This window comes from Chiloscyllium plagiosum, chromosome 15 (genome assembly GCF_004010195.1).
Source record: "Chiloscyllium plagiosum isolate BGI_BamShark_2017 chromosome 15, ASM401019v2, whole genome shotgun sequence".
Classification (NCBI taxonomy): domain Eukaryota; kingdom Metazoa; phylum Chordata; class Chondrichthyes; order Orectolobiformes; family Hemiscylliidae; genus Chiloscyllium; species Chiloscyllium plagiosum.
This window is the reverse complement of record NC_057724.1, coordinates 27366453-27382012: the sequence shown is the minus strand read 5'-3', so window position 1 is coordinate 27382012 and position 15560 is coordinate 27366453. Positions and strand designations below refer to the sequence as shown.

The 15560-nt window shown below is 37.4% G+C and overlaps 1 protein-coding gene across 2 annotated transcripts in view; it reads right to left on the bottom strand.

Annotated features, from left to right (window-relative positions):
- The window catches only part of chm (CHM Rab escort protein), a 102491-nt gene that overhangs the window by 11139 nt on the left and 75792 nt on the right, over window positions 1-15560 (bottom strand). For both annotated transcript variants that reach the window (XM_043704522.1, XM_043704523.1), the window contains 4 exons: window positions 13023-13127; window positions 11321-11381; window positions 9461-9557; window positions 6718-6816 (listed from right to left, as the gene is read on the bottom strand). In XM_043704522.1, coding sequence (XP_043560457.1) covers window positions 6718-6816; window positions 9461-9557; window positions 11321-11381; window positions 13023-13127 — 362 coding nt within the window. The remainder of the gene's footprint in view (window positions 1-6717; window positions 6817-9460; window positions 9558-11320; window positions 11382-13022; window positions 13128-15560) is intronic.

The window sequence follows — 15560 nt, the reverse complement described above, 5'->3', positions numbered from 1 at the left end:
AGCCGGTGTGGCCTCCTCTATATTGGGGAGACAGGCCGCCTACTTGCGGAGCGATTCAGAGAGCACCTCTGGGCCACTCGGACGAACCAACCCAACCACCCTGTAGCACAGCATTTCAACTCCCCCTCCCACTCCCCCGAGGATATGCAGGTCATTGGACTCATCCACCGCCAAACCACAATAACGCGACGGTCGGAGGAGGAGCGTCTTATCTTCCGACTGGGATCCCTCCAACCGCAGGGGATGAACTTGGACTTCACCAGTTTCTTCATCCCCCCTCCCCTTGTCTCAGCCGAATCCCTCCAGCCCGGCACCGCCTTCCTGACCTGCAGACTTCTTCTTGACCTCTCCGCCTCCATCCTACTCCGACCTATCACCCTCACCTTGACCTCTTTCCACCTATCACATTTCCAACGCCCCTCCTCCAAGTCCCTCCTCCCTACCTTTTATCTTCTCCTGCTGAACACTCTCTGCTCATTCCTGAAGAAGGGCCTGTGCCCGAAACGTCGAATCTCCTGTTCCCTGGATGCTGCCTGACCTACTGTGCTGTTCCAGCAATAAAGTTTCAACTGTCTGCAAGTTTAGTCTTCTAATCTGAGAAGATATAGCTACATAGGTGGGGGTACAGCAAAAGGTTCACCAAATAGATTCCAGGCTTGGCAGACTTATTATATGTGGAAATATTGTTTCAATTGGAGTTCTAGTCACTGACGTTGAGGAGAATGAGGGGGATCGCACTGACTTACAAAATTCTGACATGAAAAAGCATAGGAAAATGTGAGGTTATGCATTTTGGCAGGAAGAATAGGGGAGCAGAAAATTGCTTAAAGAAAGACTGTAAAAATCTACAGAGCAGAGGGATTTGGGAATCCTCATCCATGAATCTCAAATGGCTCACATCCAATTTCTGCAGGTAAAAGGGAAGGCAAATGGGCTGTTGGCCTTTATTTCAAAGGGAATGCAGTATAAAAGTAAGAAGGTTTTGCTAAAACAATACAAGCCACTAGTCACTGGCTGTTTTCCTAGCTGGGGGTCCACAAGGGGTCTCATCCTTCTGAATTCTAAAGAAGCTGAGTCTACTCAACCTCTCCTAAGACAGTTCCTCCATACCAGGTATCAACCTTAGTGCACCTTCTCTGAACTACTTCCAATGCCAGTACTTCTTTCCTTAGATAAGGGACCCAAAATATTTTTTATTTTGCAATATTTTAGCTGTGGTCTGACTAGTGACTTGTATTGTTTTAGCAAAACCTTCTTACTTTTATACGGCATTCCCTTTGAAATAAAGGGCAACAGCCCATTTGCCTTCCCTTTTACCTGCAGAAATTGGATGGGAGCCGTTTGAGATTCATGGATGAGGATTCCCAAATCCCTCTGTTCCATAGATTTCTACAGTCTTTCTTTAAGCAATTTTCTGCTCCCCTATTCTTCCTGCCAAAATGCATAACCTCACATTTCCCTATGCTTTTTCATTTACCAAGTTTTGCCAATCACAACTAGACCAGAAAATGGCAAACAAAAAGGAATTGAAATAAGGTCTGGGATTGGCCTCATGAGTGCACAGATTCAGGGGTAGTAAATCAGCGAATAACGAGTATAGAGCACTTCAGTGATCAAAGATGATGACAAGCTCAATCTTGCGTATGTGTACACGTGGAGAGAGAGCCCAAGGAGCAATGTTGCGCTTGGTGGGCAGACTGCTTACTCAAAATAGGCATGCTTAATAGAAAGGTTTATGAACAGCAAAATGGTAAAGTTGGGGATGCTACTGGTAAGAAAGCTGTGTGTTCTTTCAAGATAAGGCTGAGGATGGTTTGAGAGAGACAAGAATTGTGAAGTTGAGATGGAGATTAAAGGTGACATGAACATAAAAGTAAAAGAGCAGCTATGAAGAGCCTGAAGAGAAAATAGTGGTCTTAGAGGTAAAATTCAATGTCAGTAAAAGGTGTAAAGATGTGGAACTGAATTGGTCATTTTTCCATTTTTTTCATACATGTATAAATGGATACAAATGACTGTCACCTTCTTGTTATGCATTTTATCATCTTGCTGAGGCAGAATTTCATTTCTACACCCCACTACCACCCAAGGCAAACTGTTCTTCCCATTCTCACTGGGAAGCACAGCTCTCTGTTGAGACCTTGAGGACCTGCCAGTAAATTATTATTGTAACATGTATCAAGATACAACAGTCAAAACATCAGTAAGCATCCCAGTGTTTTTCAAAACAAGTTTCACATCAATTAGGAGAAAAACTTGGGAATTAACTGTCATCTGTGAATAATAAATTAAACAGCAAAAACATCAAAATCAGATAAGAATAACCGCACAAAGATGAAGGTTTGAACACAAATAGTGAACAGGAAAAAAGACATTATGGAAATATAAAACATTAAAATCAGCACTAAAACAGTCATAATCACACGTGTACATAAGTTTTAACGTCATCACCTTGCTACTGTTGATCCACTGAGAATACTGCATCAGTTTTCTATTCTGCACATTAAAATCTCTGCAATTACTGGTGTAAGAGAATACAATTCAAGGGCATGGTTATATTTAGTAAATGTTGTATAACTACCAGTTCAAAATCAAAACTTTATTTTGTGTGCAAGGGACTAAAGTGATTTTCTTCTTTCAGAGCTGCTTCTTGTAAAGCTAAAACATTTTTTTTTCATTTCTGAGCCTGTTATTCAGAAGTACAAAAGGTTTCTTCTGTATTGTTTTATCAGTGAAGAAACTAAACCCGCTCTTTCAGGTGCCTTTGTCTTTTTGACCTGCTATGGCCTAGTGCTCACCTGATCTGGTGATTCGTCCTCAATGGCTCTAATAGAATTTGCTCTGACATTTTAATTAAAATACTGCCACTGCCATACACACTGCAATCACAGGCAGATGATAAAAAGGGCAATGTACCAGCTGAAAACTCGTGCATGCCATATTTTGGAGCAGAACTGCACCTGATGTTCCTTGTTATTATCTCTGCTATGTGAACAAAAGAATTTCAATTATACTTTAAGTAAAGCAAATGAGAGGTAAAGCTTTCCTTCTTTGTAAATGGGCTAGAAGTTTAACACACACATCAATCGATGTAACATGGTGACATCAGACAGTTGAGTATTTTTTGAACAGAGTTTAAACTGGGTTCTTGTTCACTGATAATTTTTTTTTTTAAACAGTATAGGTGAATAAAAAAAAATCCAAAACTAAACTGTGAAATCTTTTCTTCTGTTTTCTCAACTGGAATGGGAAACCATCTCAAAAAACCTTCAGTGATTCCTGGCTGATTCTGCACATTTAGCAAAATAATCATTCAAAAGCAAACAAATTACAAACCCTGTTAATTATTTCTGGGCCGAGAATAGTAAGTTCAAATTTCCAATAAGTAAAATGTACCATTCCAAATCAGAGAATCATGGTATGATGTGTCATAGAACGTGATCATTCAGTTCTGTGAAAGGCAACCCAATTGATCCCATTCCCCTATTACCTATATTAAATTAACTATCACACAGATTATATCTTTCACAAGCTTTTAACATTAAAGCAATGTTTGGGATGTAAAATACCAACAGGTTCAGAGTTTGCCCTTCAGCATTGAAAATCGTGGCCTAAAATTTAACTTTGAAAAATTCAAAAAACAAAATCACTCTTAACTGCTTTGTCAGGATGACAAAAAAAATTTCTGGCAATCTCAATGCAGCTAGAATTAATATGAGTCAGCAGCAAAACAAAAATCTCCAATTCAGCAGTTCCAGCTTAACAAAGCCATTGTCAAGGTTATGAGCATTAAAAAGTTAGAGCATCACTGTATTTTGTAGTATGCATTTCTGAAACACTCATTAATGCAACTGACAGTGACTGATTCAAGATAATAGGTTTACACAACATACAATTTATCACTACATCAAATGACCAGATATGAAGTGACAAAATGATAAGGATCGCTCAAAAAAAAGTGCAAAAGTGCAAAGAGGAGTCATTTTCTCTGTTTTTTTAACTTGCGAAGCCGCAACAGTTAGTTAGTGTTCATTCACTCAGTTTCCATTGCGCAGTTAACTTATGATTACTTGAATACTACTGCTTGTCACAAATAAATGAAAAGGAGTACAAAATTTTGATCTTTCAGTTTACATAACAGCAGTGAAACCTAAAACAAAACGTGCAAGGCTTAGCTTGCATTTATAATCTATAATATATACATGTGCAGACTTGCAAAAGTAAGAAGTGTAGTACCCTAAAATGATGCAAGAGACAGAACCACAGCAGGTAGGTTGTCAATACAACAATCAACCACATTGGTCTTATGCTATCAAGGTTAAGCAGACATTAACACAGTCAGTCTCGGCTCACCACAAAAATAAAATCTATACTGAATACGGAGATAAACAGAAATTGCTAAAATTGTAAAGAGTAAGGATGGGTAGGGTCCCAATTACAGTGAGGGTCTCCATTGGTTAACTTAACATTTTCAACATTTCAATTGTAAACCCTCCTTCTATTCGAATTTGAAAAATAATGACTTTTGCAAAACATCGTTTTTTCACGCATGGTTCTGAATTATTTGTCTCTGCAGAAATATAGTTAACTTATTTTTGGTTAGCTTGTTGCTATTCAGTGGGCAGGCAAACCACAGTCAGACGATAAAGTATTTCTATCATTCTCCAATATACTGATTTCCAAGGTGATTATACACAAGCAAGTTTTCAACTTCCTATAGGTACCTTTACATTTCAGAAGTCTCACAGATACCATTTTCATTCAAATACACAATTATAGTAATAATTACTCAGTAAGTAAGTGATATTAGAATGGCTCTTACATCAAAATAACTGGTAAGATAGTGGGGTTTGGCAAAGTGACTTAATGGTGCAACAATGGTACGTCATTCTTTTGCAAATATGTTCTCATTAAAATGTGACGAGAACAACAATTATGACCCTAGGTGTTGTGCACAACGTCTAGCTTTGAAGTGTGAAGTGATTACTTCATTATGTGCATGAGTTATTGATGTGTTAGTATGTGATTATTGTAACATCATGTCAGAAGCAAGCAATGGTTTACACTGAGATAATCAGGTTCAGTTTTCAGATCAATTTCAAGACCCATCCTTTTAAGCTTCTAAAATTTGTTTCTAAGCTTGAATGATTCACAAACAGATAACCACTTGTTAGATTATTTTGCATGCAATCGTGTCTTATAATAATGTAATATTGCTCAATAATATTTGCTTCTGATAAAAGGCCTCTGGAGACTGTACACCAATGTTTCAACAGTAAAACAGAAGTTATGTTATCAATTCATAAAATAAGATAAACGGAATAGCAAAGATCTATACTGCCTCAGATGGGATGGAGTTAGATAAACTTTAAAAAAAACCACAAGAGAAAAATAATGCCAATTCTGGAAATGTGGAGTAAAGAACTTATATGAAAGATCATAGAAATGAAATATTAGTGAGTTTTGAGAAGATTTGTAGCTCAGGTTGAGGTTTTGGATGTAGGTTTGCTGGCTGTGCTGGAAGGTTCGTTTTCACACGTTTTGTCACCATACTCGGTAACATCATCAATGAGCCTCCAAATGAAGCACTGGTGGCATGGCCCACTTTCAATTTAGGTTTCCTTGGGTGTGTGACGTCACTTCCTGTTCTTTTTCTTAGGGGATTGTAAAAGGGATCCAAGTCAGTTTGTTACATGAATACCAACTAGCCATGACCTACTCTCACTAGTATCCTTACAGATAGAAGAGGAGGGACACCACTTCAACTGGGACAACACATCCATCCTAGGACATGCCAAACAGAGATACACACGAGAATTCCTAGAAGCATGGCATTCCAACCGGAACTTGATCAACAAACACATCGACTTGGATCCCATTTACCACCCCATGAGAAAAAGAACAGGAAATGACATCACACACCCAAAGAAACCTAAACACACAAATAGAAAGTGGGCCATGCCACAATGCACCACTGATGTTACCCAATGTGGTGACAAAACATCTGAAAACAAACCTTCCAGCTCAGCAAGCAAACCTACATCCAAATGAAAAATTTGTGGAGAGAGAAGAAATGATCAGACTTGCTAAACAACTCCAGTGTCTGGTTTTAAGTAGTAAAACTCCCACAAGTTTATCCATGGTCCATTCGGAGGTGGGTGATGTCTACTGAAGTCTCAACAAGGGAAAACTATTTAAGGTTTCATATTATCAACCATTACCCATAACTCTATTTATGCTCATAGTCCCATTTATGATCCTAAAAAGGGTTTCTGTTGACCTTCAACCATAGCTATGACAGCTAATCCTGAGGAAATCTGGGCAAACTCCCATTGTTGGGCTTAAGGTGATTAAAAATGTACTTACCAGTGAGGCAACTGAAGTAAACATGACCCCATCCAAACAAAATTCAAAACAGGACCAATTTACTGAGAGACAATGCAAAACAGGTTTCACATTAAAGATGTGTCCAGTTGGGGAAAGAACAGATGTTAAAGGAGGAGCAGATGTGGAATGAACGAAGTAGCAATGAACGAGGTGGTAAGGAAAGGAATAGGCATTTTAGTCTAATATCTTTGCCAGTAGAACATGATGTCAGGTAAAAGAAAAAGCAATATAGAAATTTGACAATTTCAAATTAAAACAAAAGAGAGAGTGCGGCTGAATGCAAACATCTACTCTGCCATCCTGAGGAGTGATTAAGTCTTCAGTTCTTACCAGCATCATTTTCACTGTACTGGGCATACAGTGTGGACACAACAGGTTCCAAGTCTTCTTTGGCAGTTCCATTTGATGGACAAGTTAGGTGAACCAGATCTATTTGAAATAGAACATAACAAAGCACGTTATTAACGTGAAATAAATTAACAGAGATGAACAAGCAATTCAAGTGTTCCCAAAACAAACTTTCGGTATTGTAAAAGTCAGGAAATATTTTTTAGTGCAGCCTTTTCTCCTGTAACAATAAGCTAATGCAATTTCAACTTAGAATTTTACTTCTGTCACATTGGAAAATAAATGCAACTTTTCTTTGCAATATAGCCCATTCTATAGGTTTAAACATTTTGTACTTTGAGATAAGATGACTTATTCGGCTTCACATTTATCCCCACACAGTACTCTACTTGACACGGGTGCTGACTAACTACATGGAAACTTGTACATACAAGTTAGCCATTTATGATGATCTTGGTACAGGCAATTTTATTAGAGTTTGGGAGATGTATGGATATGATTTCTAGAGATGCAATCCCAAGCACCATTATTTATTGATGAAAATGAACATTGTAAATTTAGGAACATAAATGGTTCACACTGCAAACAAAAACAAAGTTACATTTTGAGTATAGGTATATGATCATCGTGATGTTTTGGGCACATGCAATTCATGCCACATGCTTGTTTTTCAAACACAATGAAATCACAGGCAACTTAATTCTTTGGTACTTTGCATTATTTAGAATAATAATGCATGCTACTTTGTGCATTTGAATTGTCAAGAGGTGCCAAAAAAATTATATAATATCTATTACAATGAGACACTGCTTTCCTAAAAATAACAAAGTTGTTAAGCAAATAAATTAACTTTTAGTACTCCAAAATTATAAAGACAACATGCATAGAAGTTTGCTGTACTGTTCAAATACATAGGATAAGCTGTTACAATTTTCCAAACTTGACTAAAAAAGAATACATATCTTTTGTGGCCCCACAAGTTCCCATTGAACCACCAAAGTCTGATTAAAGATCCAGAATGTCTAAGATTTTATTGTTGGAAAGCCAAGAAGACTATGTTCATCAGCTTTTTTTTTCAAATAAGTCACCAAAGACAGGTGGAAATGTAAGTTTAGAAAGAAAATTTGAGGCGGCTTACACCCCAATTCTGGCTGCAAACTACTTCTGCATAGATGTTGGATGTGTCCAAGATTAAATTTGCTAATGGGAGCACATATCTTTGCTTGGCCTCCATCAAAAATATGTGATACACACAGAAGTGCTCAACTAAGTACAGAAGATTTCATGTCGCCAGTGGAACTATATCCAAACAGCACTCATTTCCTTCTTGACAGGAATATGGGATTGAAAGCAAAAAGATTAATGGAAAAGAAAACTAAGATGACAATTGTTACAGTATGATGGACAGGTTGAACAAAACTGAAGACTGGTACGATCCCAGATAGTAATAGCATGAGTGAGAGAGGCTACATTTGCTACTTACTAGCAAGTTCAATGCATGTTACCATCTGACTGTGCAGAAAAGCATAAATCGGTCATTCAGAGCAACTTCAAAAGCACTCTGACAAAAAATAGGAACAAAAATAGTGTATACTCAGTTAAAAGCTGAGCCAACAATTCACTTTCCCTATTTAATTTGCTATTGTAAATGGCTCACCACTATGCAATCTCATCTGTTCAAAGCAAAAGGAATCCTAAATTAGTGCAGTTTCTTAGAACTGCACTAATTTGCATCTGTGACCACTGTGAGGAATTGTGGTTTATATGGTCATTTGTCAATCTGAAAAACTGTCTACAAGGGATCTCGTTCAACTCTTCATAAATGTTTTTACAACATCAAACATACATCTCAAAGTGTAGTTTTTTAATTCCATCTTAATCACTTGCATATCATTCTATGCAATGATTTATAGCTTTTTTTGCAGAACCACTCTTTCCAACGTTTTCAGAGACTGGACTTTTCTCAAGAAAAGTCCAAACTATAAGGAACTGTATAAGAGGACATTTGTTTGATTGAAAAGAATTGAGCATGATAGAATAGTTGAGATTGAAGAACTATATGAGAACAACAGGCTTCATTCTTCAGATTCCATTACTTAACAAGCACCTTCACATATCAAATATTCCTTGAAGTGGAACATCCCCATCAACATTAACAGTGTAAGGCCTAAGGTTTCTTTCATGGGGGTAGGCGATAATCTAATTTTCTTTATAGTAAAAGACCCAGTACCACATAAAAACTTTATACAATTGAACAATAAATCAAAAATAACCACCATATTTTATGGTACTTTGCACTGTCTTTACATTCTGCCCTCTACTGTAGTCTGCCACATCAGTTTCTATTATCCAACACGTTTGAGTCACTCAGGTATGACTGAATTAGTAACAGCAGCTGAAGCCATTTGTCATGTAATGCTCTCCTAGCAGGAAGAACAATGATTTCAGTTCATGATTCGATCATTTGAGTCATATTTTCAGGGCAAGTGAAAGACTTCAGTTCCAGTCAGCTGGCAACTCTGATTACATGTATGTCATCTTCACAACACAAGATTGGGGGGCTTGAAGAATAAATGAATTAATCTTCAACAGTTATTGACCATGGTAAATCACTCAGTTAAAAATCAATTTAAAAATGAAAATAATGTAGAAACAGGATTAGATATTGATTTCAAAGCAAAATCGTTGTTAGTTCAGGTATTAAGTGCAAAATATCTCAACTTACAGGTGCCCTGTGGACAGGTATTTGAAGAGGGACAGAGCTCAATGATTCGGATAGACGGTTGACCTTTTTCCACTGCAGGTACAGTCAAAATAGATATCTGTAAAGTCAGTGCATAAAGTTGTGGATTATTGAATGAGTGGAAACAATGCCAGAAGTCTAAATAATCAACCTTATTCTTCAATTTGAACTTTCACATATGGCAGTTTGTGGTATCTTATTGTATACAATGACTTAAAACTCACTGCAGTGATGCAAAGAGCACTTTAGGATGATGTGATTTAATATGATATCTTAGCACAAGTTGTCTTTAGTGACAAAAATCAGTCCATTATCCTGAGATCAGCAATATTGTCACCAAAGGGGAGAAGAAATCAAATCTTTGATTTGGATGCTGAAATAAATCCACCAACCTGACCTTGAATTGGGATTGTATTTCTCCAAACAACTGGATATCTAGTTAACTACAGTAGCTGTCATATTTCAGACCAAGGAAAGATTCATCATGAATATTTTTAATCCCATAGCTCACATTTTTCATTTCCACAAGAAAAAAAGTCACTGGTTTACAATTTAGGTATCTGATTTTTCTTTTCCCCCCCCTCCCCTCCGGGCAAGTTTGTAGAATTGATGATGTATGAAGGTTTGTTTTATTTAAGGAAACAAATGAATGGGTGAGTCAACTTGCAAAAAGATCAGGATTTCAGGAATCTAGCTACGAAGATAAACCTACTTGGAAAAGCTCAAGTCATTTATATACCGTGTTTTAAAATATAGGCAAGTATGCTTCCAGTCTGAGTGGTGTCATGCCCCAGTGCAACAGCAATCTGCTGTTTATCTTGGAATGTGGCCATATCCAAGAGCACTGCAGCCAGGTCCTGACCTGGCTCAATGATATCACAGGAACCTGATTTGAAATTTTGAGGCACTCACCTGTTTCTGGTCAATGTATTTGTCAGAGTTAGCTTCGGAGTTAAAATAGAATCGAAGGTGTTTCTGTTGGGACTGGTACAGTAATGACAACTTCTACTGTTTAAACGTCCACCTCAGTGTCACTTAGCTCATTGCATCAAAATCTAAGTGTTTCATTGTCTTCAAAAGAACACTGGATACAAATATGGGGCACACGCAGAGAACAACTAGATTTGATAATTACAGCTATGAATTATACTATCTATACCAGATGCACAATGAATGATGATGCTTAGACCTAAAGAAGTGATCAGTATGGCAGTGCCTAATGGAACATCTAAAATAAACTGTAAGCTTCTGAGCTTCCTATTCAATAATACTAACACTATTATGATAGCCATTCGTTTGTTAAATACCAGATTGAAACATTACAATCTCAGCTGGGAAAGAAAGAAGACAGGACAATTAACTAAAGATAGATTTTCTCATTCTCTATCCCAAGACAATGATATCCAGCTGGCTGTTAAGCCAGTGTATTTATTTTTGGTTATGTTGAGCAATTAATATTGTACTGCACATTTTCCAGAGGATTTTGCAATCAAGGCAGCAAGGATGAGGAAGGCCATTCAATGCAACTGGATTCACTTATTCAGAAAGTTCATATAGCCAAGCTAAACAAAAAATTAAAATTAAAAATACAAGAAATATAAATTGCTGGAGAAACTCAGCAGATCCGGTAGCATCGTGGAAAGAGAAACAGAGCTAATGTTTCAAGTCCAATGACTCCTCTTTGGAGTTGTATTATCAACTGTCAACTTGATAAAATTCTGCCTAGCTTTTAGACTAATTTCATGTAATATTCTATTCAAAAGCCTAGTTGCTAATGTTATATTTACATTTTATAGAAACTTAAGAATTGAAAGACCAAGTATCAGTAAGAATTACCATCACCTGCTCAGAAGTGGATTTCAGGATAGAAGAATTTGTTATAAGAACTCCTCTTGAAATATACCTTAGAAGGAGAAAAAATAATAATTAAGTAGCAGTGTGAAATATGGAACAATGGAGTAAAAGGACTGTAACCAATCTCCAGAATTTAACAATGTTCAAATTATGACCATAATCCAGGATATCAATACTTAAGCCTTTTTAAACATGGGTAATAAAAAAAATGCTACTATTGAATGATTAACTAGTTAATAAACACAAGGAGTTTTGAAAAAATCCAAACGAATATTTAGTTATCTCACAGCTTTTCTCAGCAGACATGCAAATGCTGAAGATACAATATTTTTTGACCATAGAATACAGAATTCTTTACAGCAAATCAGTGGACTGTCAACAATCACACAGAAATAACAAATCACAAAGGAGGATACAATAGCTGTGAAAGTGTGCATCATGCTCAAGGGGTTTGCACAACATTAAGCTACAAAGACTAAAGTTGATGGACGAGATCCTGAGTCCATTACAACTTCTCACATGTTTCCAGGCCAATTTTGATGCACACTTTTCTCTACTTTCTATTATTGCATTACAATTTTCCCAGCTTGGATTTTACTATTGTATCTTTCAACAGTATTATACTTTGTGAAAATACATGACCAGATTTACAACTTAGATAGGCATAAAATAGTTCAGTGCTGGGGAAAAAAAGTTTGCGTAAGGCTGAAGAAAATTTATTCTGTTGCTGAGAAGAGACACTTTTTTTTTCTTACTTTCATCAGGACAAATGCAAGAACGCCAAATTTCAAACAATGATATGTACTATCAATGACTGCTAATTGGTTGGAAAGTCAGCTCTGATTGGCTGAGACATTACCATGAGAGAAATAACATGCAACTATAAACGATATAACTAAAATTTATTTCACCAGACCATCAAGGATTTCTAATTACAATTTAAATTAGACATTTGACAACCTTATAACAAGGATGTATTAAAATTACAGGGCAACCTCAAATTGTCCGAATGACATGGGTGGGGAGTATATTGATCGGATAATCGAATGTTTGGATAACTGATCAGAATTTGGTAAATATCTTAAATCGAGTTAACATTAACAGGAGGTTGAATCAATTCAATATTTAAACATTTGCACTAGACAGAGATGGTGGGGAAGACCTCCCTTGGGTGTACACCGAGCTACAACCTCCAGCCTGTTCAACTGGACTCCAAGGCCCCCTCTCCTTTGCTTCTTCCCCTTCGAATCTCTCCCCCTAGCAATCTCTAGCCCTGCGCATCCTCCACTGCTGCCGGCTGGAAACTGCGGCCACGCACAAACGGTCCCAAGTTCGAGGCACAAAGCAGGTGCAACGCCGTCTACATCCGGGTCCTCGCACAACAGTTCCATCCCCTTCTGAAAGCCAGTCATATGAGCCATACAACCAAATCCTCCACTGTTAAATTTATTTCAATCACTTTATATTTTAAAACGAGAAGCAGGAAGAAAGAAAATAAATGACTGGCAGAGGAGGAGCGAAGTTGCTGAGTTCACTGCTGAGCAGGTAGTGACAGAGTCCAGTTTCCAATCTCAAACTTAGGGACCTTGAGATCGTATTCTGATAATCCGAAATTCAGATAATTGATTTTCGGATAACAGAGGTGGTTCCATATTTGATGTGACAGTTCTTAAATGTAGAAAAAATTTACCTGTATTGTACATTTTTAGCATGTTCCTCAGGTAGGTAGCTATTATTCACAACAAAATATTGACAGCTTATGCGATGGCCATTACTGTCAACAACAGCTTTACACCTGAGAAATAACAATATGCAGAGTAAAAGGTTAAATTAGTTATATTACAGACACAAAATATAGCAAACAAGTTTCCTACAAAAGTAAATGAAGATCAAACAATATACATTAAATAGTTAACTTGCATTTTTAGTGAACTGCAAACTTCAATGAAAAACAGTACTGAAGTTATTAATAGTCTAACTACAATTGCGTAGGTGTTACTGATATGGCAGTAGTTGAAACCACTGATGAATTAAAATTCTAAACAACTCAGAACTAGCTTAAAGTATAATGTATGTCTTACAAAGAATCAGTTCACACCAAGATACTAAATTAATTTGAGTGCTGGGAGTAAAAGTGAATATCATTAAATGGTGCCCACATATCTGAAGTTTAAGATTAAAGAAAAAAAATTTGTATGCAAAGAAAAATTCAGTCATTTTGAAAGCTTTTCCAAAACCCATTCCCTGAAGTGGAAGCTGCAGAAACACTGCAACAAAATCATCAAGATCAAGGTTTCCAACTTGGACAGAAATCTAAATTGTTTGTGTAGCTCAAATGAAGTTATCTTCGTAGCTTGCAGATATTATAGAATCCCAGCGTTAAGTGTCTCTGTGGGTGTGACATTCCCCTCTTTGGAGAAAGTGGTGGTGGCGGAAAGGACAAATAATTGGTCAGGTTGATCCCAGAGAAATACTTGAGCTTTCCTGCCACCTTAGTAATTAAGGAGAAAGTGAGGTCTGCAGATGCTGGAGATCAGAACTGGAAATGTGTTGCTGGAAAAGCGCAGCAGGTCAGGCAGCATCCAGGGAACAGGAGAATCGACGTTTCGGGCATAAGCCCTTCTTCATTCAGGAATGATTCCTGAAGAAGGGCTTATGCCCGAAACGTCGATTCTCCTGTTCCCTGGATGCTGCCTGACCTGCTGCGCTTTTCCAGCAACACATTTCCAACCTTAGTAATTAACCTGGGTAATAAAAGCCATGGATGACCTTCATTAATTAAGGCCCCTAAATAGTCAATTAATAGCCACTCTGTGTTAGAATGGAAGAGAAGAGACTGAATGACAGAAAAGTTAGTCTTAAAAGTCCAATCAGAATTGGGTAAGGAAAATAAAAACTCGGCACTAAAAAAAAAGACAGACTGAGAGCAAGTGTGCTGCTGCCAAAAAAAAACAAGCAGAGAAAACAATTCAAAATGGATGACAGAATTTACAGCTTGAAATTGCTGAATTCAATGTTGAGTCCAGATAACTATTAAGTACGTACACTGAGACTCATTGCAACAGAATAGAAAAGCAATTTATTGTCACTTCTATGTATGAAAATACAATGAGATGCATATAAGTCACCACAATTCGGCACCATTTTATTTACAGAAATTATAAAGAGAAATAGTTGGGACAAAGTTAAGACCAAATTCATCTTTTGTTTCCTTCACAGCAATCTGGGTTTATGTAGCGGCTACAGGACACCACCACCAAAGCTGCCATACTGGACAAACTGGAACCACCATGCCACTGCTAACAGCCACCACTGAAACTGCCGCACTACCGCCAGGAGGAACGGACCAGCCCACTGACAATGAGGCCTTTAATAAAACCGCAGCCACCATGGCAGTGAGGAACAGACATCCAATCCACCACACTGCTGCTACTACAGCAGACCCTTGCAACTGCCTATCTTCACTGCAGTTGCAGAAAAGAAAATAACTGATAAAGAAGAAACAAAACAAAAAAAAATATGTCCAGCCAGGTGAGTGGGAGAGTAAAGACTCAAAGTCTGAACACTTCCTATCCTGCTGCCATTTTGAATACAGTGCAGATATGCCAACAGGAGATCAAGGAGGATAATTAAAATGATGAGCCACTGGAAAGTTTAGGTTATGTTTGAGACAGAAGTGTTCTACACAGAGATAACAATTTGAGCAGCCAATACAGTAGAATAATGAAATGCACATAAACTGTTGGTTCACCTGGAACGAGTGCTTGGATAGTTAAGCAAGAGGAAGTAAAGGGCAGTGTTAACCTTGCCTGCGTTTGTGTGGAAAGGTGCCATGGAAAAGGGTCAGGGTGTTGGGGTGACAGAGGAGTGAATTAGGATATCACAGAGAAGAATCTTCAAAATGCTGAAAGAAGAGAAGTTTTGTTTGATGGTGGTAAAAACAATGTAAAAGTAAATTTTTGAAGACCCTTTGTCTTAACAGCTAAATACGTTGGTGTGTCTGGAACCACAAATAGGTCAGACCAAATAGGAATGGCAGATTTTGTTCCCTCAAGGACATTAGTGAACTAGTTGGGTTTTTAATGACAACCAAATAATTTTAAGAGCATTATTAACAGACTAAAATTTCATGCCTGATTCATAAATTAAATTTGACCAGATAACCTCAGAACAAGAGTCCAGGTCTTCAGATTATTAGTCCAGTAAAATGACAATTTGGGTTACCACC